The 26,323-nt window shown below is 34.6% G+C and overlaps 1 protein-coding gene across 3 annotated transcripts in view; it reads right to left on the reverse strand.

Moving 5' to 3' along the window:
• LOC131938286 (vacuolar fusion protein MON1 homolog A) overlaps positions 1-25,847 on the reverse strand; it is a 41,539-nt gene extending 15,692 nt beyond the window's left edge. The window contains exons 1-6 of one of the 3 annotated variants that reach the window (XM_059296271.1): positions 25,399-25,847; positions 14,792-14,964; positions 14,318-14,534; positions 13,787-14,011; positions 12,206-12,381; positions 195-315 (exon numbers count right to left, since the gene is read on the reverse strand). In XM_059296271.1, coding sequence (XP_059152254.1) covers positions 195-315; positions 12,206-12,381; positions 13,787-14,011; positions 14,318-14,534; positions 14,792-14,964; positions 25,399-25,761 — 1,275 coding nt within the window. In that variant the 5' untranslated portion in view covers positions 25,762-25,847. The remainder of the gene's footprint in view (positions 1-194; positions 316-12,205; positions 12,382-13,786; positions 14,012-14,317; positions 14,535-14,791; positions 14,965-25,398) is intronic. The other 2 variants (XM_059296270.1, XM_059296269.1) reach the window with 2 other exon arrangements.
• Between the last annotated feature and the right edge of the window lie 476 nt (positions 25,848-26,323).

Raw genomic sequence — 26,323 nt, forward strand, 5'->3', positions numbered from 1 at the left:
TATATATATATATATATATATATACACACGCATTTATACATATAAATATATACATACAAATGTATACCTCTCTCTATATATATATTTATTTTTATATATGCATATTGGGATATATGTGTGTACATGCATTTGGGATACTGTTAGAAGAAAAGCAAAGCAATAATAAATTATTGATTAATATATTATATACAAACCTCTTTGATTTTAGCTTTGCAGTCTGACAGAATGTAAAATGCCTCAATGTCTACAGACAGCAAGAGCAGACAAGTTTGACACTCATCATCTAGATAGGACACATGGGCCTGTAGAAAACCACTGCAAAATAATGAAATTAGCTTGATATAGTGGCATAGCTAGGAATCGAGAATATATATATATATATATATATATATATATATATATATATATATATATATATATATATATTCTAGTCGTCCCGGCAAGACCCTGACCTCTCTGGAAAAAAAACTATATGAAAAGTTTAGTAATCAGCATATATACTCGGCATTGTTCGGGTTTAGGAAATATATTACTTTTCGAATTAACCCTGACCACAACCAACCAAAATCAAACACAAATAACGCAAATATAACGCAGGCACAAATACAAACAAAAACGCAAACATAAACCGAATCGCAAACAAATAAACACACGCAAACAAATACAAAACCAACCACAAACGCAAACCCAAAGAAAACACAAACAAAAAAGTAAACACAAATACAAATAGAAACACAACCGCAAACATGAACGCAAAAGTTAATTCAAAATAATGCAAATAAACGCAAACATAAACACAGACTTAAATGCAAACATAAAAGCATACTGCTCATAGTCTAGCCCGGGGCGCCGGCGGAACCGCCTGATTCAACTTAGTAAACGACGAAGACCTGTGGCAAATTTTAAAGCAACAGCCAATAGAGAAAGATATCAAGGCCCGTAAATGGGGATGGATCAGACACACGTTAAGAAGAGAAAAAGAAAACATCACAAAACAAGCTTTGGACTAGAATCCCCAGGGAAAAAGGAGGGTGGGCCGGCCAAGGAAAACATGGAAGAGAACGGTTGAGGAAGAGGCGATACCAGCTAGGCTCACATGGGCACAGATAAAGGGGGCAGCCCAAAACCGAGTCCGCTTGAAATGTGTGGTTGCAGCCCTTTGCTCCCCAGGGGCCACAAAGGAATGATGATGATGATAAAACGACTATAGTACCCCAACTTATTCTTAGTCTTATGCGCTCACTTAAACGAAAGTAGGCGCCATAGCGAACACGGGAACGCCCGGGGAGCCAAATAGCACCCTGTCGGGGCGCCGGATGACGCCCGGATTCGTTTCAGTTATAGACTATAGTAACCTTTCTTATCCATAGTCTATCGCACTGTTTAAAACGTTATTATGCACCATAGCGCTCACTGGGCGCCAAAGAGTACCATGCCGGGGTGCCTGCGGACGCGCCTGATTCAATTTAGTGAACGACTATAATACCCCAACCTTATACGCAAACGGAAAGATAGAAGTTAACATAGAGGACATTTAGGAGCTCACTTCTAAACTGTTATTGATTTTAAAAAAATATTTGTAGTGTAAAGGAATGTCATGTGATAGAAACTTTGAACTATAGTTCTTAAAAGAAATTGTTTCTTCGATCTTGCCTTTACAATCGAGAACGTAGTAAGACTTTACACTGCTAAATATACTGTTAAAACGAATGCTTAAAATAAAAAGGAGAAAATAAATTCTATACTACTATTTAATTAAAAAACTATAAGAAAAGCGTGGGTCTCTTCCTAAATATTAGTAAAGGTATCCAATAGATACTAAAGTGACCCATGCTTTTCTTTATAGTTATTTAAATAGTAGTGTATAATTTATTTTCTCCTTTTCAGTGCATTTTTACATAAAAGCTGTTTATTAAAACGGTTTTTATGAATTTTTTTTAGTACTTTACATGTTTTTATTTACAACTAGACTACCCGTCATCCCTTGGATAACTGTGGGTTTCGGGGATCATCCATAAAAAAACATCACGTCTGTCACTTATCGTCACAAAAAACCAGACCCTACATTCAAAAAGATGTTTTTTATCTTTTAAAAACACCGCGCCAAGTCTCAGACAACATGTTTTTATCGTTTAAAAAAACGATTCCAGCCGAGCATGTCTCTGACCACACTACCCCTTCATATGCTTAGGACAAAGAAACAGATGAACTCTACTTCACCTGCCCTGTATCCCGCGAAGTTCAGATAGGCAACTTTATCATTCACATCTAAAACTCTACTTCACCTGCCCTGTATCCCGCGAAGTTCAGATAGGCAACTTTATCATTCACATGTAAAAAATTTAAAAAAAAAATGGAGTTTTTTTTTTAAACATTGACGTTTTGGTCTAGAACCCGTGCCACCCGCATGAAAGCCGATTACACTAACAACTTAGCTATTTAACTCGTGACGTCACTGATGAATTTTTATAGTATAGTTTAATACTTTGAGTCTCCTTATGCAACTTGATTTACGCGCATAGATCTAGATCTAAGTCTAGTAGTAGTAACTTTAAAATTAAATTTTATCCTTAATTAGCAAATTACATAGCTAAACAAACAAAGATTTATATAAAATAATTAAGGTCTGAAATTATCTAGATAGAATTATCTAGATCTAGATTCTACGACTCGCTTGCTTAAGTCTTAAGTCTAGTTTTTGCGTAACTCTTGTTAGATCTAGATCTAATCATTAGACCTATTCTAGCTAGATAGATCTAGATAGATAAATCACAAAGATTTATATCAAGTATTTAAGGACTGAAAAAATGTATTAATCTTTGGTTTGTATCTAATTTCTAGATCTAGATCTATAAATAACTTTCTTGGCCGCCTGATATTTAGATCTATAAATAAATAGATAACTTTCTTGGACAGATTGTAGAGCTAGAGAAATTTATTGTAAAACTAAATGAAAAAGACTGTTAAAAATTTATATAAGTGTTGGAACGTAATTAAAACAGCAAACGGACTTATTGTTAAAGTTATGGCTGACAAAAAATTAGCTTTAGAACGCGTTGAACTTCTGAATGGGCCACAAAGTCCATGATGGTAGCCGCCATTTTATTGTACTAAAAAGTAAACAAATTATGTGACGTCACTATTCAGTCAAGGTAAAGCCATTGTTTGAAAATTTTTTAATTAATGTGGTTAATCTACCTATGATTAAATCAATTAATTAATTAACGTCTTTAATTAAATTTGTGATTAACAGTCTGTCTGAAAAACAATTGTTCTCTACCTACATACTATTTTACAGCTCTCCACATAGAGCAGATCCTCTCCAGTATTCTATCAGACAAACAAAAATACAAAAAAAAAAATATTCAAACATGTAAACAAAATTGAGTTTCAGTAGTATATAGATAGAGATACATGACTAAAAACCATTGCGTGCATATTGAACGTAATGACGCGCTTTTGCTGTGATGACGTGTGTGGATAGAACTGCCTACTGATTCGGTCAAAATTTTAATTATTTCATAAAAAATTAATTAGGCATCCAATTAAGTCAAATTTAATGTCATGTTGCATTGTCTTCAAGTCTTGACCCACGTTCCAACTACAAACCTTATCTGTCAGTTAGAAGTGCCTGCAATTTCGCTGGGGCGTTTCGATCTAGACAGACAGAGGAAGTGAGTTAAAAAAGGTTGTAAAAAGCTACGCACTATGGTGACGTAAAAAAAGACGATGTTCATCATGTTTGGTGCGACTGACAAAAATAAATTCCGCTTCCTGTGCAAAACAAGTAATTAAAAAAAGTCTAGTGACAATTTTAGCGTAATTTCCTTATGTTATCTAAAAATAGCTCTGTCGTAGCGTAAATCAAGAGCAGGGTTAGTAAAACCATTGGTTAGTTATTAAAACGTTTTTTATTAAATTTTTTTTCAGTATTTTACATGTTTTATTTACAAAAGAGTAACATGACTAAAAACCATTGCGCGCCTAGCTACCGAACGTGATGTCGCAGCCATTGAACGTGATGGCGCAGCTATTGAACGTGATGACGCGTGTGGTGTGGTTGGATAAAATGCCTACTAATTCGGTCCAAATTTTAATTAATTAAAAAATTTTTTTGTGACCGAACGAAAGGATATTTTTGAAAACTTTCTTCGGCAATATTGTTCTAAATTATGGCAGGAATCGATTGGTACATGTTTCAAGTCGCTAAGTGGTCTGGTTGCCGAGATGTGGGCAAAAAACTGCATTTTTTCGAGGTTTTTTGGCTTTTCCGGGAAATCCATGAAAGAAACCCGGAATTTTTATGGCCTATGTTCATCCTCGTAACTTGCTTAACATAATTGCTTTTGGAACTAGTCCTCGATATTGCTTCGTTGAGGAGGAGATACGACTTAAAGCCCGGACACACATTCCCAGAAAAGACGAGTTAATAAACGCAATTCTCCAGAATGGAAATTGCGCTAAAAAGACAAAAACGAATGGGCACAAATAATAACCTGCGGGTATTCCCATTCACGAATAAAGACGGTTTTTTCTAACGTCGTCTTTGATTAAAAAAAAAATTAACAAAATACCTACAACACTGGATTTGATTAGGGGTGTCTAACTGGTTTTTTTAAACGGTCCCAGAGCTTTTTTGAAAGTTGCTATGTCAAGAACTCATGATTCTAAAATAGTGGGCACTAAATTTGTTCATATATCTTAAGTAGTAAAAAAGTTATGACGTTTTAAAAAATTGGTTTTTAACTTTTTTCCAACACCCTAAAAACTTTAAAAGTGCTATGTTTGAGAGGTTATATCTGTAAAAGTATATGTCACAAACACAATCTGCTTCTAAATTTAACTAAACTCAGTCCAGTATCAGATAATAGTATTGTAATTAGGTAGGCCACTGCGCCCGATGTGGAGGTCCACGGCCCTGTCACTCCGGAGCAAAATTGGGATTTTCAACTCAAATGTCAAGGCAGTGCTGCTCTATGGCTCGGAGACTTGGAGGGTCAAGAAGACAAATACTGATAAGCTACAGGCATTCATAAACAAATGCTTACGACACATACTTAAAATAAGATGGCCAGACAAAATATCAAACAAAGACCTGTGGCGAACTTTAAAGCAACAGCCAATAGAGACAGATGTCAAGGCCGGAAAATGGGGATGGATCGGACACACATTAAGAAAGGAAAAAGAAAACATCGCAAGGCATGCTTTAGACTGGAATCCCCAGGGAAAAAGGAGGGTGGGCCGGCCAAGGAAGACATGGAGAAGAACGGTTGAAGAAGAACGGTTGAAGAAGAACGGTTGAAGAAGAGGCGAAAGCAGCTGGGCACACATGGGCACAGATAAAAGAGGCAGCCCAAAACCGAGTCCGCTGGAGATGTGTGGTTGCAGCCCTTTGCTCCCCAGGGGCCACAAAGGAATGATGATGATGATGAAGTAATTTATTAAAGCCTTCTACAACAAAAGTATCAACTACTTTTAAAATTTAACATAAGTAGCAGATTCTATAACTAAGTAGTCATACAATCTATTTCAATTTCAGAAAATTTCGTTTGCTAAATAAAATGATTAGAATCTAGAGCTAGATTCTAGATCTTAGAGTCGCGACAATCGCATTTTTATTATTAGGCCTATATTTTATTTAATTATTGGTGAATCGAATATAGATCTAAATTTTCTAGGCCTGACTAAATCCAATTAATTTTGTAATTACATTAAATTAAATTAGTAGATTCTATGTGTATGTAAACCTAACGTAGCCAGTCACTCTTAATCTAGATCTAGATTTAATTTCGTTTACATGATTAGATTTAGAGCTGGATTCTAGATCTAAATATTAAATAAATATTCCAATTAAATTTTATTATTACTTTTGACTTAGGTCATTTGCTATTAGATCTAATATTTAAGAAGGCCGAGCATATTTGTTTTATTAACAGTTGCTTTGTTATTAATAGAAATGAAGTTTACAACTTTACTGTCACTACCTTTATTTGCCGCTGCTTCACTCACACCGCTAAACACTGACAGCATCTAGATCTAGATCTGCTTTCTGTTGATTGCCGATCGCTATCACTTTGTGCGTTTCCCCCGAAGAGATGCCTGGAAGTGTGTTTTCCCAAATGTAACACCCAGGTAACGCCTGTCTAGTTCAGGTGGGGGATAATCCACTAACGGCTTCCATGATCTAAAAACCCATACCGCAACCCCACATTTCATTACATCAACATGGGCTCAATAACTCTACAGATAGCTCTACTATTAACTGGAATAAAGGGCGCACAACCAGTTGATACGTATACTTAATTGTGTTGGAAAGGGGTCGGCGTGGTCAAGTCGGTAAAGCTCATGGTTGCTAAACCGAAAAGTCTCGAGTTCAATCCCTTCCAACACTAAAAATTAAGAACGTAGAAGAAGTAGAAGAAGACTGGAATAAAACTGGCTCTGTATGTGCCCCCCAATTACTTTAAAGGAAGCTCTACTCAGAATTAAAATATGCGTATCAAAAAAACAATATGGGCATTCTTATTCTTAAGTATGCTCACATAATGCATGAAAATTAATATATTCTAAAAGATGTCCCTACAATTTAACAAAAAAAAATCATGAGTGTTATTACACTACAAATGGCCATATATTTCACCAAAGATGCCCCAAACATTTATAATAATAATATGGGCATTATTACCATTTGGATGCCCTTAAAAAATGTATCATAATGAACATGTACATAAAAGCTTTAGAGATGCCCCCAACGTTAGACACAATGGTGATAGGTATAATTACTGTTGGATTCCCTTCGAATGAATTATATGTAATATAAAATAATTACTTTCAAGATGCCGTAACAGTATACAAAATGGGCATACTTATTATACGTATCCCTTTAAATGTATTTTAAAGTGAAGTGGGCATATTAATGGATGCCCTTAACATATAATCTAACGAATACACTAATAGTTACTTTAAAGATGAACCTACAGTGTAAAATAAACCGGGAGTGATCTCCACTAAACTTTCTCGAATATTCTATATAACATTATGGGGGATGGAAACCAGGGATATAGACAATATTTTTAATCCATTTTAAATTACTTATAACTTTTTAAAATAGAATAGAATCTCGTAGAGCAAAAGAATTGCACACCAAGTGAATGCCAAATAAAATGTGTAGCCTATAATATTGCGGAATATTATTAGTACTTTACTAGCCATCGGTACCCGTTTCACGTGAATTAGGCCTATATATTTTAAAATGTTGTACTTCTTTGAGAAAAATCTATATATATATAATTCTCTTCTGGGAGCCGTTAGAAAACAAGCTGCAAGCGCGCCTTACAGTCCCCTCTCTTCCTCTCTATTGCTACCACCCCCCACCCCCTCACATGGTCTTGTGAGCTGTGGTTCACGCTGTTTACATTTTACAATCATAGAGACGGGTTTGGTGACGGCTATTAGGGGCAGATAATTTAGTTTGAAACGATTTTAAACTTAGAGGAGGTAACTAAGAGGAGGCTGCTTTCACGTGGGGGGGGGGTAGTGTTTTTAAGCAAATATTTTCAGTGGCAGCATTGGTACTGTCGAATTCACAAATTATAAATTACTGAAAAGTAGAAAATAAAACAACTAAATAGCGGCGTATGATACGCAGCGGGTCGGTCGTAATTTATAAAATAGGTATTGGTCAAAACGCAATGCGCATTACTACACGCTGAACGATATTAGTGACAAAGCAAAGAAATAACTAACTAGCTAAAAATCAGTGGCGTAGCTAAGATTTTTGGGCCCCTATGCAAAAAAGTGTTAGTGGGCCTCTCAGAGGCGTAGCGACCCTTCCCGGCGATCGGGGACAAACTTTCGATTTGCACCCCCCTCAGACTTTCGATTTGCACCCCCCCCCCCTCAAACTTTCGAAAAAGGGCCCTATTTGACTTGGGCCCCTATGCCTTGCTTACGCTAGCTTTACGGTAGCTACGCCAATGCTAAAAATCCGAAACATTTAACATAACACAGGTACACACTGATTTAGTGACTTAAATGATTCCGTTAAAAACTCGGCTATTCCACTGTATTCTTCTTGTTTTAAAAGTGATTTAGTTTTATTAGGTTTTTATGAATAGATCTATAGATTTAAATGAAATAGTTTATTTCTTCATCGGTAACCATACCATATTAAATGCACTTGCTGATTAAGAGACTTAAAATTAAGAGACTTAAACTTAAAAGATTTCTTTTAAAACCCGGCTGTTCAATGGTAGTTAAGTTGTTTTAGTAGATGGTCTAAATCCAGATCTTAGCGTCTAAGTCTAGTTTTTCCGTAGATCTAGTCTAGATCTAGAATCCAAATAGATAAAGTAAAAACTTATAAAATTTTAGGCCGAGAAAATCGTATTGTATACATTTCATAGTGTAATAGCTCTAAATCATATTTTAATGAAATAGTTCATTTCTTTATTTTATTCTAAACTCGGAAAATGACGTCATTAGTTTCGTGCTCTTTTTTTAGTGTAAACATTAAGTGACGTCATTGTTAAATGCGCTCTTGTCCGAACTATAAACACTTTTCCGGTTGCATAATTAAAATTGTTTTTCTACATTCGAATACGCCTTTATATTTTATTTTTCTTCTTTAAATAAAATTTTGTTTATACATTTAAAACATCTAACATATTATTTTCTACAAAAGTCCGTATCAAGTTCTCCATATATCGCTGAAGATTTTGATGTGATATCCGGCGAAAATATTTTACGAACAGAGAGAAAGAGAGAGAGAGAAGTGTGCACATGGTCTTTTATATATTAGGATAAATACACATGCGTTTTTTGAGAAATCGGAAATTGCCTAAATTACTACTTCCGGTCAACGGAAGTAACTCAAAATTTGAAAGAAGGCAGAGAATTAGATCTTTTACTTATATGTGAAATTTCATTTATCTATCTGAAATAGTATTCAAGTTATAAGCTTTTGGAAAATTAAAAGTAGAAAAAGTTCCACTTCCGGTTATCGGAAATCGCTGAAAACTTTACATGGATCTACAAATTTGATATAATACTTAAATATGAAATTTCATCAACCCAGCTGTAACAGTACTCAAGCTATCGTGTTTACAGACAGACACACACACATAAAAGATTGCAAAACTATTTTTCTGACGCAGGGAGGTGTAAAACGTGGATATATTTATTTTTTTTTGCATTATTACAGTACTTTCTCTATACTTTGTATTCGAGAAAGTAAAAATAAATATAGATATACTTACTTTACGGATGTCCTTGAAAATTAGTGTAACAAATAAGGGCATATTACTTTAAAGATGCCTCTATAGTGCATAGGAATTATCTGGGCAAAAGTACTCTAAAAGATGCCCTACCTATACTAAATAAATATCACACACGTTTATTAAGGGAATAATAATGACTACCATAGGACTACTGTCATAGCGTAGATATATAGAATTAGACTAGACTAGTAGAGGTTACTAAGGACGGTGCGAACTTGACGGTAGACGATTTGGTGCGAGAGTATTGTGCGCGTGTTCAATAAAATATTTGTGGCGTGAGTGTGATATGGGCATGATGCGACAATGTACCGATGACGTAAGACACAGCAGTGAAGTTAAATGGGGGTTAGCTATAGTAGAAGACTGACGTATTCTTTGATATTGTGCACATGATCTATAAGTGTGTGTTAGTAAAGTTCATGTTATTTCATAAACGAAGTTGATGACATTGTTAATTAGTGTCTGCGAAACAGAGTTACTTACGTCCTTCTCACGAGTATAATAGTTGCCGTATGAATAGTAGTAGATCAGAATATAGAGAAGATTAATATAAACCCCCCATCACAACTACCCTTTACTGATGTCTGCTATTTCTATAAAAGTCTTACGATTCGGACAGTATAATGTCAAAACGAGGGATAGAAGATTGAATATTAATATTACAATTTGTATTTGGTGAGATTTGCTAATTCTTGGCTGATTTTTACTTTCTCGTATATACGTAGTATAGAGAAAGTATTGTAATCGTGCAAAAAAATCGAGATTTTTACAAATCTCGACGTTTTACACCTCACTGATACGGAAAAACATAATTTTGCAATCTTGTCCGTATGTCTGTGTGTGTGTGTGTGTCCGTGTGTAAACACGATAACTTGAGTACCGTTACAGCTAGGTTGATGAAATTTCATATATAAGTATTTTATCAAAATCGTAGATCCGTATCAACTTTTGAGCGATTTTCGATAACCGGAAGTGGTACTTTTCCTACTTTGAATTTTTCAAAAGCCTATAACTTGAGTACTATTTCAGATAGATATATGAAATTTCACATGTAAGTAAAAGATCTAATTCTCTACCTTCTGTTAAATTTTGAGTAATTTCCGTTGACTGGAAGTAGTAATTTACGCTACTTTCGATTTCTCAAAAAACTAATGTAAATTTTAGAAGTACTAATAATATTGCGTACTATTATGCGCTTTTTTATTTGGCGTTCACTTGGTGTGCAATTAATTTGTCTACGAGATTTTATTCTATTTTTAAAACTTTAAGTATTTGAAATGGATTAAAAATCATGTCTATAGCCCGAGTTCCCATCCCGTTATTTTATATAAGAATATTCGAGAAAGTTTAGGGGAGATCACTCCCGGTTTATTTTGTTTTGTTAGAAAACTTGATGTTTTAGCTGCATACTCACTGTGAGATCAAATGCAAGATTGCAATTATTATGTTTGTTATTAAAATCTTAACAAGATCCACCTTATCAAGTTAATCTGTATACAGCGAATGATGTTTAAAGTAGATAACTTATCCATATTATTACAACAAAGGAAGCATCATATGAAGCACATAGATTCGGCATTTTTAAAATATGTAAACTATAAGCACAATACTTGAGTGAAATTGCTTACTGGAATGATAAAGCCAAAAAATTTTAAAGTGAAACTCGAAGAATTAAAATAAGACACATCACACAATTGGCAATTAAATAAATGTAATGATTGCAGCGTTGGTCAATGTTTTATCCTACAGGTTTGAAAAATTGTATCACAGTTTCCTCAGCCAGTGGCTCGTCTCATGGGTGGGGTTCAAATAATGAAAGATTTTTAAATCAGAGTTCTATCTAATAGAAAAACTAAATCTAATAGGTGGAACAATCTGAATAATAACTAACATATAACTAAATTATTGGTCTTGCAGTTCAGATCATTCAATTTTTTGATTAGCTACTGTTTTTTTAGTTCTTTAAAGATCATTTTTTAACATAATGATATGGTATGGGTTAGATCCCTTCATTGATCACACACCTCTTTACTGGTAATTGCAAAAACAATATTTACAGAGTTTTACCTGTTTCAAAAGCTATGATTCTGGCGGCATGGTACTTTGGTACCTCATTACGCGTTTTCCCAAATGTACTTAACAGATCAGTTCGGGGTGGGTTGGGGGGGATTCAGCTTCATTCACCACTGTCCGGTCACTTTAGGTGAATTATCCTACCCAGCATATACCTAGGTGTGACATTAATGTCGCTCTAACGAATTGTGGTGGTGAGGTGGGGGGGGGGAAGTCAACTCAAAGTGAACATAGCGTCAATTTTTAGATGACTGTTCTAAGCATACATATACAATTATACAGATATACTGATTCAGAAATAGATTTAAATAAGAAACAGTGGTATTATGACAGTAAAATTATTTTTACAGAGGGGTCAATGGGGGGAGGGGTTGCAAACCCCCTACCTCCCCCCACTGCCTACTCCATTGCTGCAGTTTTTTTCATAGCAAAACACACATAACATATTTTGCACAAACACTCTTGGTCCAAAGAGGAAAAATTCCTTATGGCAAGTTAAAACTAATTAGTTACAAGTTAATCACCAATTTGTTTTCATGCAGGACAAAATGATAAAATATGAATTTTGTTAAAATTGTAAACCTCACATTGGATGTCAGTGAGCCTACCCAGCACTAACTAAATAGTTGTGTATGACAATGAGCACTCAATACCTTCCAATACCAAGTCAAAAACAAAAAGATGAATTCTTATTGAAATCTTGATGAGAGATTTATATTTATATTTTGTCTTAAAAATTGGTGAATAAATTTGAAACCACAGGAGTTTAATTATTATTATTTAAAAATTGGAAATGATTAACAAATTTAACATTTTACACTGCAAAAAGAGGATGAAAAAAAAATAATACTAACGCTGCATCAAATTTTGGGAGGCAAATTGGAGTCCAAGATTCTGCAGCTTTAAACGACTCAGATGCGTTGATAAGATTCAAGATTAAATGCATGTCCATAGGGTGTAGATAATATTTTTTCATGCGTACAACTGCAACTAACTGGTTTTGTGCAATGATCAAAGCAAAAACCAAATCCTGTAAAATGAAGTTAGTTTAACACAGTATAACACATTACGTCTAACAGATGAAGCCAGACAATTTATTTTCATTAAATTCACATTTCTATTATATATGTAATAATCCCTGCTTAATAAGGAGGTTGCAAGTGATAGTACTATGTGATCAAATCATTTGTAGTGCATAAAGTATATTCATTTTTGGTGAGAAATGACAAGAAAGCTCTATTCAAAAGGAGCTACATGGTCATGGATGACACATCTATCTGAGTTAAGGGCAAGGTGAATAATTGCCATTGTGGTTTTCTACTGGGATTAGTTGTATCCTAATGTGCATCACACAGGCAATTGCATTGATGGGTCAATTCTGTTGGTGGACAACTTTCAGCGTGGTTACTAACCCTGTGATTTTTAGGTTAGTAAGGACACATTCTACTTCCAACACTTTACCATACAGCAGGGGTTCCCAACCTTTTTTTACTCTAGAGCACATTCTAAAATATCGGTAGGGTGGTGGGCACCACCTATTTTAAATCGACAAACTCCTTTCATAACTTGTCATTTTCCCATAATTTATTCTTATTTTCTTATAGTCATAATGTATTAATAAGTTATAAAAATGTTTCAAAATAATAAAATTATTTGGCCTTTTTTTCAAATTGCATACACACAGAGAAATGTAGTTACAAAACGTAAAGAAAGGTTTTCTGCGTGTACAAGGTGTGAGGTGCAAATGGCAGTAGCGGTTCCAGCCTAGCGTAAATAGTGCAGTCTGGCTCGCCGCTAGACAAGTTTGGACAAGTATCGGACATATTTAATAAACCTAGGCAGTCAAAAAAAATTAAAACTGTAACAAATAATTGAAAATAAATCAAATTTTAAAAATAATGTTTATGAAAAAAATTCTGTCTCTGTCGAATAGTGAGAGGCAGGCACATACGAATCGTTCAGCGGGCGCCATGGCGGGCACAGGGTTGGGAACCCCTGCCATACAGTCACTACCTTAAATTATTTCTACAGACAATGAAACAGCACTTGTGTCTATAGTGCTGTATTACTGATGTTAAAGCTAATTTAATTTTTTTAGGTTATACATGTTCACTATTCTAGGATAGCACAGATTCAGCTCAGGCCAAACAAAAACCACAAGGACATTTGTCAGTGGTCCTGTTTGTGGGAACTGATGCGAGCACTGATGTAGAGAATTTCAGCCAAGTGCCTATTGCATACTTTATGCATGCTTCCAAGAAATAAGTCATTGGTAGCTATTTTGTAGCTATTAATTAGGTTTATTTCTGTATATTAAACATGCATGTAGTTTTTCTTTACAATATAAAGCTAATGTGACTCTTCTTTATATTCAATATCTAATCTAGCGTAAATGAATTTTCTTTCTAAAAACATTTTATTGCAATTATGCTTACCTTTACTTTAGCATACTGAACTATAGTTTGTGATATGGTATCTCGAACAGCACTATCAAGTGGAAGACATCGTACTGATGTAAGCAACAGGCCAGGTTCTATGTCCATTAAATTTAGTAAATTATCAAAGAATTTTTCTGCCCCACTTAAAGGTCTTCTTAAATCATAATTTCTGTGTTGTCTAAATATACGTGTCAACGTAGTATGTGTAAGTACACTGATAACCTGTGGAAACATGTATAATTAGCACTATTTTTTCAATAAATCAAGGCCAATCTAAAAGTTTGACATGCGTAGCAACACTAGCAATGGAAACATTTGAACAGTGGTAGAAGTTCAACAGATTAAAAAAAAAAACAACCAAAGAAATCAATGACTAACAAGATGATGATTTTAAATTAATCATCTAGCAGGACCTAATTTATTTGTGAAACTGGGTACCTGACAAATATTTTAAAAATTAGCAGCTCAAAATATATTAATTAATCCAAGCAAATTATTTGAATATTAGAAATTCAAAACTATAATTACCTGACTGTACATGTAATTGAGCTGCAACAGTATTTGTTGTGTCGATTCCTTGCCCTTAGTGACCCCTACAAATGTAAGGTGGTCTCTAGTCATAAATACAAATTTGTGGTCACCAGCCACAATTGAACGTAAATTATCTTTATCACTATCTTGAACAAAAGAGACTAAAGCTTGCATAACACCCATAACAGTTACAAGTTTATCTTCACTACCATGCCTAAAAGTAAAATAGGAAAAACAGTTAAGACATTATATGTATAACAATAAGCACTTATACTAATTTGTAGAAGATACAACTTTGTTATATGTAAGCTAATTGTTAAAAGTGAAAGTTCAAAATTGAAACGTATATTATTTAATTAATATTTGGATTAATCTTAATCTAAATGTTAGAATAGATTAAGAATGGTTGAACTAATGTTTATGATCAGCAGATTTAAACTTTAGAAAACTTCAAACATATTTTTAACATACCTACTATAGATTGGTTTGCCGGATTCACTGAGTATAAAAATATGCTTTTTTTGTTGCTTCCATTCCAAGGAATTTACATAATCGGTTTCACTATTGCTTGCAATAAGATGAGGAAGAATTCTTTCTGACTCTTTTTCATCATTATCTTGCAATAAAATTTTATTTATTGCTGACTGAAAGAAATTAAGAAACTATTAGGTATAGTTTAAAAAACTATAGACAAAAGTAACTGTTTAAATCGCAGTTCAAATTTATGGCACATTTCTGGGTTTAACCATGATTATTAATTAATAACCTTTGATAATTAAATTCATTTTTACAAACTTTTATTTAATTATGTAACTCACTGTCTCTGTCTAGATGGAGCGAAAATTCTGGCACTTCTGACAGATTTAGTTCATAGTTCATACGTCGGTCAAGACATGAAGGCAATGCAACATGACATTAACTTTGACTTAATTGGCCGCCTAATTAATTTTTTATTAATTAATTATTGTTTTGTCCGAATGAGTAGGCTGTCTCATCAAACTATTCCACACTATTATACACGTGTCATCACGTTTATTAGGTGCCCATGTTTTTTAGTCATGCAACTCTATTGTAAATTTTAAAAATTTAAAGTACTGGAAAAAAAAATTCATAACAAGCTTTCATGTAATAATGCACTAAAAAGTAGAAAATAAATTATACACTACTATTTAAAGAACTATAAAGAAAAGCGAGGGTCTCTTCCTAAATATTCGTAAAGGTATACATTGGTGCACCTCCAAAATGATCCGGGACAAATCGGCCCCGTTAATATGACCCCGTCAAAATAGCCCCGACTTATTATCCCGTCAAATAGGCTGCTGTCATAATGACTCGCGACAAATAGGTTCCTCACAAATGGGCTTTGACAAATGGACTCCCGACATATTGGCTCCCGACATATTGGCTCCCAACATAAGGGCTCCCGACATATTGGCTACCAACTTATTGGCTTCCGACAAATGAAGCGTATTACCACTATTGGCATAAAAGTAACCATTTTGTCATTTATCCACTACCGCTATAACCTCTTTTAAATGGCTGCATGAAATTGTTTTTCATGAGCCCCCCCCCCCCCCCTCAAACTTTCGATTTTCACCCCCATCTCAAACTTTCAATTTGTTTTCAAGCCCCCTAAGGTCGGCGCCCAGGGACATATGTCCCCCCCTGCCCCCCCTCGCTACATCCCTGGCAGGTAGGGATGTACAGCGTGGACCCCTCTCCCCACACACTTGAGCTGGAACAGCCTATAATCGACTCATTTATGGAATAGAAAGATGACCCTTAAATTAAAACATACTATTTCTTATAATAGATAAACTATTAAAACTATTATAAAAATAAGGTCAGCCGAACAAGAGATGCATACGTTGTATTACTTAAGAATGTTGGATAAGCTAACTCTAAAGAATATTGATGAAGGGGTCCCACTGGCAGGTGTCATATTCAATGAGACCGTTTTGCCGGGAGACTTAGTCTCTACGGAAACCATATTGTCAGTGGTCCTTTTGCCGGGAGTCAAATTTACAGGAGCCTATTTGTCGTGAGCCAAAACGACGGGAGCCTATTAGTCATGAGCCGTAATGGTGGGGGCTGTTTTGTCGAAAAACTAAATGACGGGAGCCTTTTTGTCAGCAGCCTATATGACAGGGTCCATATGTCGCTGGCCCTTTTGACGGGGCTCTTATGTCGGGGCCGTATTGAAGGGGCCGTTTTGTCATTGGCCGTTTTGACGCCGCATGGTATAAAATAGATTATGGGTTCCCAAACTGGGGGTCAAGACCACCAGGGGGGGTCGCAAAGGGCTTTCTGAGGGTTTGCCAACTGGTAGACTAAACCCTAGCAATGAAAAAAAAAACCTAAATATTTAGAAAATATCTGAAATTCGGCTTTATAAAAATCACTGGAAATGGAATAGAGAAGAAACAACGTGTACTGTGCAAAGTTGTTCTCAGTCATGAGTCTATGAAACCTTAAAAACTTAAACGTCATTTTGAGACAAATCATGCAGAACACAACAAAAAAGATGTGGCGTTCTCTCGTTTTCAAGTTAGTTGAAAGTGCAAGAGACTTGATTGAACAGGAAGTTTTCACCAAGAAAACACAACAATAGTGCAAGCATCATATGAAGTCGCATTAGAAATTGCCAGGCAAAAAAAAAACTCACACAATAGGATAAAATCTAATGAAACCTTGCATGTTGACCATGGTGAAATTCATTCTTAGGGATTCCAGTGTAGTAAAAATGCAACAAATATCTCTGTCTAATAATGCTATGAAGCGGCATATAGCAGACATGTCCATAGATGTAAAAAAAGAAATTTTGAATGAAATAAAACTTTCACCAATGTTTGATTTTCAAGTTGATGAATCAACAGACGTGAGTTTGTGTTCGCAGTTGCTTGTCTGAGAAATATATTCATTCAGATGATAGCAAAGAAGAGTTGCTATTTTGTGAAGATACAATGAAGAGAATAAACACATTTTTTTTTTAACTGGAGGATTAAAATGAGAAAACAGCTGTGGGGTGTGTACGGATGGTGCGTCACATTTGGGTCAAAAACAGGATTTCAGAAAAAAGAAAAAGAGTTGGCTCCCTAATGAAGGGGAATCTGCTGCATGATACACCAGTATGCACTCGTCAGTAAAACTCTTCCGACTCCATTGCTAATAAAAGTTGCAAGTTATTTTAAATCTGGAGCCTAAACACCCGTCTGTTTCAAGAACTTTGCAAAGACATCAATAAAGATCACGAGGTTCTACACTATAGTACGCTGGCTGTCAATAGTAAATGTGAATCGTGTTTTTGAATTGAAAGATGAAATCAAGTTGTTCTTGGTAGTACAAAGGAAACAAGACCTTTTGATATCCTTTAATGACAAAGAGTGGTTGGATAGAGTAGCATACCTAGCAGCTATATTAGAACATCAACATAAACTTAACCTGAAGCTTCACTTTAAGGAAAATGAACGAATATTATCTCTTTTCATGATGATCTCTTAGCATGTTTACCAAAACTGAAAATTTGGCAAATAAAAATATGTATTAGAAATATTGCCATGTTTGAAAAACTGCAGTGTGGTAAATGTTTCTGATTGTGGGATTAATAAAAATTGGAAAGAGGATTCTGTGCATCTTGAATCTCTTGAAAAAACGAACTGCAGCGTTATTTTTTCCTGAGCCTAAAGGAGAAGAATTTTCATTGTCACGTAACCCATTCTCTGCTTCCCTTGATGTTGCCAGCATTCCATTTGAATTACAAGAAGAATAAAGAAATCTTAAATTTGCGGAATGATTCCGCATATCTAATTGTATTAAATGGAAAACTGCACAAACAATTTTGGTGTAGTATGTACCATTCATACCCAAACGTGAATCGATTGCCTTTTGAGTTTTAGTTCCTTTTGCGAGAATAGATTTTAAACACTTCTCCAATTAAAAACAAAACAAAGAAAGAAATTAAATGCTGTGAATGACATGAGGTTGGCATTAACAAAAACTCATCCGTGCATGTTGAGGCTAGTGAATAGCATGAAATTTCACCCATCGCATTTAACAGTTATCAAGAATGATTCATATTGAAATTCTACAGAAAATTGTATTTTAGTGCTTATTAATTTCCTAACTTATTTCAACTTTTTATTTTTATGGGGGTCGAGGGCCAATTACTTTTTATAAAAGGGGGTTGCCACTCAAAAAAGTTTGGGAACCACTGCAATAGATACCAAAGTCACTCACACTTTTCTTTATAGTTATTTAAATAGTAGTGTATAATTTATTTTCTACTTTTTAGTGCATTATTACATAAAAGCTTGTTATTAAAACATTTTTTAAGAATTTTTTTTTTAACTAGCTTTTATTTAACTCACTGTCCCTGTCTAGATCAAAATGCCCGAGCGAAAATTCGGCACTTCTGACAGCTTCAGTTCATAGTTCACACGTGGGTCAAGACATGAAGACAATGCCACATTACATTCAATTTGTCTTAATTGGACACCTAATTAATTTTTTATTAATTAATTAATGTTTTGTCCAAATTAGTAGGCTGTCTCATCAAACTATTCCTTACTATTATATATGCGTCATCACGTTCATTAGGTGCGCAATGGTTTTTAGTAATGCAACTCTATTAAAAAACGAGAAAAATGGCCCGTTGAGGGAGGATACAACGGGCGCTAGGTTGATAGTGCTGTCTATTTTCTCGGTACTTTAATTTATTCAAAATATAGTCATAGGCATATCCCTAAAACATGCACCTAATCTCAATGACAAAAGTCGCATTAAGAGTTTCTTTCAGGCAACTCTACCACACCACACTCCAAAACATGTCTACCGTCCCATTCAACGAAATATAATTATATACTTTTTCCAGTGTCCGCTCCCTCCCAGAAAATTCTACCCCCGCCCCCGAAAATTTCAAGTACACCCACCCCTCTCTGGGGTGGAAAAAGTCTGAAAGAAACACTGGTGTCGCGCTTAGCCACTACCCGAAGAATTGCATTAAAGAAATTGCAAGAAAACCACTTTTTAGATTAGACACATTAATTAGGCGGTAATTTTATTGTAGAGTATCGATGAAGAAATTTCTTTTGAGTTGGGGGGGGGGGGGGGGCTCAGACGTTCTTACGCGGGGGTGGGGCTTCGCCCCTACCCGAAGAATTGTATGAAAGAAACTTTTCACGCAAACCACTTAGATTAGACAAAATTGCCTTTTTATTCAATGTTTACTCGAGAATCAATGACGTCATATTACTGTGTGCACTCTCCGGCTTGATATTATTTTCTACTATACGACGTCATTTTTCGTTTTTCGAATTACTATGCATGTTTTTAATTTGCTTGTGTTTTCTCTAAAGCGTTCTTGTCAGATACATACACAGATAGATACACAGACAGCGAAACTATTAGTATTAATTTAAAGTGCTGAAAAAATTCATAAAAAATGTTTTAATAACAAGCTTTTATGTAAAAATGCACTAAAAAGAAGAAAATAAATTATACACGACTATTTAAATAACTATAAAGAAAAGAGTGGATCTCTTCTTAAATAATAGTAAAGGTATCCAATAGATACTAAAATCAGGTTCAGCCTATTATGAGCTAATGAAGAAAAAAGTACTACAACTGTGAGGCCCTTTCATCCGGCCCGCGGAGATCATTTTGTTGTTCACAGAAAAAATGTTTGTTGGTGATGGCTGAGGAACTTTGCCCAGAAAAATCAAAGACATGCCTGGCAGAAACTGGCCCCCAACTAAAATTTGATAGTTAATTCGGCCCTCGGACTGAAAAAATACGCTAAACTGGAGGTGAACGTGAAGCGGAGAAATAAAATACGCTTAAATGGAGTTTTACAATATTCTTTTTATAATTTGAAGAAATTTGATTTTTTATGAGACTAACTAACTAGACTAACTTTAACTTAGTCTCTTTTAGACTTTTAGTAGGAATGTTGGGATATTTTTCCTAATTATCATAGAATGATAAAATGTACACAGATTAATCCTATAATATACCCCATTGATAAAAATACCAAATTTATCATTCTAGGCCTAATAGTTTTTTTTATATGAATTTTTAAAGTTATGTATTAAACCTGTTATATATCACTGTAACATCGGATTTAATTGTGTGATTGGCTTTAGGCTTGCATACCACTGCTGCTATTTGAGATAAAATTATAAAACTTTGCACATTAGTGCTAGAGAGTGTGGGCAATAGAAATATGAAAGTAAAATCAAAATTTGATGAAGGATAATTAGAACTAATCAGGTCAAATTAAAGTGAGGGGTGCTGTTCTATATAGGTCAATATGCAGACTGAAAATCTATGTTTTTTTTTTTTAATATTAAAATTGAAACTTTGCTAGAGGGTGGGGGCAATAGAAATATAGAAAAAAATTAGATTAAGTATGACTGCATATAATTAAAAGTCCTATGAAAGGGTGTTGCACCCTTATATAGTAATTATAGTGACTGCAACAGACGTATGTCCAGAATGCTACTATAACAGATAGGATAAATTTGGTGATTGATACTGAAGCATGTAATAAGAAGAATGCTGAAAAATAAAACTAGGGATGGTGTGGTAAAGCACTCAACTACTAACATGCAAGTCTTAAGCTCAGATCTCAGACAAGTCTGTCTGTGCAGCACGCAGCATCCTCCACCAAGCTCAGATGAGTACTTGACACAAGGGAAAGTAAAGATAGCTTGGCAGAGAGCTAACCACACCATCACTTCATGTTCAGTGGTCAAGAAACAGATAAACTCTACTTCAGCTGCTCTATGGATGATGGATTGACAGGTCCAAAAGGGAAACTACTTTAATTATTTAATATACTAGGGTCTTTATCAGGCCCTATTGATATTATTATTTTGGTACAACTAATCAATAGAAAAACCTTAAATTCTTGTAAAAGTTTATTAAGTGTTAAGTAAGTCGTACCACATCAGAAGTTACAGCTTCCCTGTCTATCGGCTTATATGAATATATTGGCAATATGCTGTGATTTAAATACGTAATGTTTGTTGTATTTGTTTTTTGTTACTTTTTATTATTAAACTAGGCATGCTGCCCAGCTTCGCTTAGGCTTTCGAAAACATTGAGAATTTGAATGCTTAATTAATTCGCCCGAGGGTCGGTCTACGACCTCAGGAGTTATGAAGAGGTTCCTCCGTGGACATTTTTTTTCGATTTATAGCTCATATAAGGCGCCGGTCAGTCGAGGTCAGTTTTGACCCCATCATCGTAGACTTTTCGGCCAACCGGCCCCCGTGTTCTGTCGCCCCAAGGCAAGATCCTGCCAAATTTGAAGCGCCTGCGGCGCCGGGAAGTGCCCTATCGGGCACCCGACAACTTTGCTTTATATATTATAGAGATTAGCAAATTGCATAGATAAACAAAGATTTCAATAAAGTAATTAAGGCCTGAAATACTTTAGTATAGAAATGTATTATTTGAATAGATGAATCTAGAATATCTAGATCTAGAATCCAAACAAATAAAATAAATTTTATGAGTTTAGGCCGGAAAAATTGTATTGTATACATTTCATAGTGTACGTAGATCTAAATCAAATTTGAATGAAATAGTTCATTTCTTTTCATTCTAAACACGGCAGATGACGTCATTAGTTAATGTATAAGCAATAGTGACGTCACAGTTTTATGCGTTCTTTTTCACATGTATTAATGCTTTTCCGGTTGCATAAATAATACTGTTTCTCTACATTCGAATACGCCTTTATTTTTTATTTTTCTTCTTTAAATAAAATTGTGGTTATACATTTAAAACATCTAACATATTATTTTCAACAAAAGTCCGCAAAAAGTTCTCGATATATCGCTGCCGATTCTGACGTGATGTCCGGCGAAAAATTTTTGCGGACAGACAGAGAGAGAGAGAGAGAGATGTGCGAACGTGGGGATTTATATATTAGGATGTAAAAATTGTATCCTAAATTATTATGAATAATAACTATCATGCCTTTTTCGTGTCATTCTAAATTCACTGCCTTATTAATTAGTATCCCCCCCCACCCATGTCAATTGCTGCGCCTTTTGTTTATTATATTTACTATTTACTAATGTCATAGGCATAATTATCACAAATAATTAATTAAGTTTATCACCAAGCTTCTTTACTTATCATAACCAATAATAGGCCCAGACTTACTTTATCAATCGATACATATAGCATTAGTTATTCTAAGAAATAGGCCTATAACTTATTTATTATTTATAGTATAAAGTATAATTTAGTATTAACTTAATTAAGTATAAGCCATAAATCTAAGTACTAAGTAGGTATGTGTGAAATGCTTGACACTAGTTAATGTAAGCCTAAGCTTCTGGCCAGTCGTTTTTAATAGATAACTTGATCAATGTATTTTATCTAGTTTTAACAGTGCCACCCACAATTTAAATTCTTTCCAACTTCGAAAACTACGTCATTTGCATTAGTGCGCGTATTTTATCGATAATAGGTAATGCTGTGCTAAACGGACGCCATGGCGTTGTCAAGGCCGAAGCGCTAGCTCGGGGATTTGACATGTATGATAACTCGTAAACAGAAGTAGTAAGTGCCATAAAACCGTTATTATAATAATATTTGTTTATTTAATGGACACTTACAACTAATGGCAAGACACTTATAATGTGTTTAATACGTAAACTTATTTAAAATGTGACAGCACCGTACGGGACATGTTCGCGAGATAAACTCATTAGAATCGTGCGATCGATTTCGGCTTTAAAATTGTCATAATGGCGGTAATTTTCTAATTGAAACATATAATACGTATCTATATCGAATATTTCTAAAAACTCAATTCCAACAGTCAGATTCGGCATTCTTCGGAAAATGGCGAGTTTTTATAAAAGTTTGCATCAAAAAGTCCGGATGTGGAATACCGAATCGAAACAGCGGAAGTCGGAAAATGCCTACTTTTTAGTTAATCTCCTTACCAAAACCGGAAGTCAGAGCCTGACCCTGAAACGTCATGCTCTTTTGGTTTTCGCATTTTAAGTGTTTTTGGGGGGTCCTATATACAAAAATGAAAAAACTGCTAATCTAGCAATATCTCATCATTATTTTAATGCGAAATGCTAAGGAAATGGATACTATGGCTTAAATGCCAGAAAAATTTGCGAGATATGTAGTTATAATTAAAACAAGCATTGCTTGTTGAGCACTCTCAGGAGAAACTGAACTTCAACGAAAAACGACCGACCACCGGGCAACAGCGCTCGACAGCTCCTAGATAAATATATATTTGAGATATTTACCATGATTAATTACATTGATGATGGTTCCCCTTTCCAAAATCCAATTCACCATAGAAATACCATGCCTCTGCTATTTTTAGTAACGTTACGTCATTGTTACGCTAGTTGTCAGATAGAAACAACTAATTTTTGTTTTTTGCGGAATGCACTGTTAAGTCTAGTATTTTAATTATAATTCAGTTGTAGCGTGTGTAGAAATTGTGGACATTATTATTGTATTAAAGTATTAGTAATTTTATAAGTATATTGATTTTTTTTCTTCACTGCAAGCCAAGTAGGCAGACTGTACTGTTAGTTTTATTGAACATAATTCGTGACCGGTCGTTAACCTTGTAAATACTACATCTAAATACTTCGTGGCCTACCCGACTGCATAATTTATATGAAATTATATGTAATTTTTAATTAGGCCTTAGTATTGTATTTTAAACAATGCTCATTCCGAGCCTTTTTTGTGCTAAATCTAATTAGGCCTACTGGCAATTTTTTTTTATTTTTAGACTTGGTCAACCTCGTTAATGCTGTTGTGTGTAAAATTTACGCAGTTACTCAGTTACTACGTAGTACGATATCAATAAATAAAGTAGTATTTATTTCCATTTAGCAATCTTTTGATACAAAATGTCTAATATTTTATTTTCCAATACATCGTGGTGTGTGGCAGAGTAAACAGAACGGTGCGGTAGGTGACCTAGAATCTCCGAGTTGAATCCGAAGTAAATCAGTTGTGCTTTATTTTATTGTTTCACATAGGAAATGCCACGAGCGGCTTTATTTTCTTTCTTTTTTAAAAATATTTTTTTGATCGAAATAATATTTTATAAAATAATTATTCAAGATTTTCCAAAAATCGTCGCTCGCATCGCTCGCGAGATCGACTGCTTACATTTTCTTGTCTGCGGGAGAAAAATGTTGACACTGTCGAGGGTTCATCGTGAGTTCAGCAGGCCTACCATACATACGTCACAGCATTAACGATTGCTGTTAGAGATCGTCGGTGGGCAAACCCACCCCTCCCCTCATAAACCAAGCAAATTGTAAAACAACTTAGGGTCATTTTAAGTTCATGCAAGCTTACAGGACTATAGATTTACTACGCATAGCTGGTAAAAAAAAAAAAAAAAAAACTTCGCCTAACCTAATGCTACTACAGAAGAGAAAAATAATTATAGAGTATTTATTTTAAAGTTTTAAAAAAATTTGATTTATCATCTTACCTAATACTGTATTGTCTTTACAGTTAGAATGCCTAGATCTAGATTTCTGTCAGATCTATTTTTAGTTTTGGATATTAATTTTATTATCATCTTCATGGGTATTGATTGTTCAATTCATCATGGAAGGCCTAATGTCTTAAATTGTACATTATACATAGAATTTATAATAAATATGTCTGATATTTCATCCGATATTTCTTTAATAAACATAATGAATATAAAGTTTTATTTCCAACAAAATGTTTTGGTTTTTTTTTGGTAACTAAAATACCCAATGTTGTTGTAATTGCTATGACATCATGCTACGAATGGAAAACACAAACCAACGTAACTTTTTGAGCTTTTTTGATGGCGAAAAAGAGTTTCGCATTTTAAGAAGTTAATTGGTCATTTTGTTTTTGTTTGTTTTCTTGGCCCCTAATTAAGCTAGACCATTAAATTTGGTCTCAAATTAACCAGTGTGATATAGTTTGTAATGATATATCATAAGTGACAGACAATTTTAATTAAAAAATTTAATAAGAAAACCTACTTACATTTAGACTACTTTTAGAGTTTTAGAAGAATGCAAACTTACCCCAATAACATTATCTGAAGTACAATCATTAGGAATTACACTTTCATCTGTGTTCTCTACTGACACTTCTAAAGATTCGATTGTTTCCACAACTGTATCATCACTACCAGTAACAGAATTCAATGAACTAATGCTTCTTTTCTTAGCTTTCTTGTTAACAAGTGAATTGATTGTTCCTGTGCAAGTTGAGATAGCGCCTTTACTCAATTCTGAAAAGCTTAAATCCTCAAAAGAGTCAGAGGCCAAAAGTAAACAATTATCACTTTTACCAGGAGTATCAGAAGTTTCAATTAAATCTGACTGCGCTGAATCTGAGTCTGATGTGTTTCCTACCAGCAACGCCTCTCGTACTTCAGCAGCCATTTGTATTCTGTGTTGAATTAGCCTATTGCCGAACCGAACCAAACAAAATAAAACGTATCAGAAAATTTGTGACTGCTGCATTGTTCAAATCTTGATCTAGATTGGTAAAACCTTCTTTTAGCGTCGGAAATTATCGGGTAATGTTTGTTGAGTTTCGGTAACTACAGTTGCGGTAAACCATGAAAATATTCCTGGGGAGGTTTCTGCGAAAAAAAAATTTCAAATTCGTAGGGGTGGCGCCCCGATAGGGCGCGATTTGTTTTTTTTTCTATATACGGTATATAAAAATACAAGTCGATTTTGGTTTGGAATCGTTCATTCAATAGCCATGAGACTTTGGGGAGTTCATTATACCACTCTAGGGAAGGGTTCTGTAAAAAAATAATTTTTAATTTCGCAAGGGCGGCGCCACGGGAGGGTCCGATTTTTCTCTATTTACGGTATATAAAAATAATAAAAGTGAATTGCAGTGACACCGTTCATCCGATAGCCATGAAACTTTTGGGAGCTTATTATAAAACTCTAGGCAAGGGTTCTGTAAAAAAATAATTTTTAACTTTGC

Source organism: Physella acuta, unplaced genomic scaffold (genome assembly GCF_028476545.2).
Source record: "Physella acuta isolate Inbredline_101_S28 unplaced genomic scaffold, ASM2847654v3 ptg000240l, whole genome shotgun sequence".
NCBI classification, from domain to species: Eukaryota; Metazoa; Mollusca; class Gastropoda; family Physidae; genus Physella; species Physella acuta.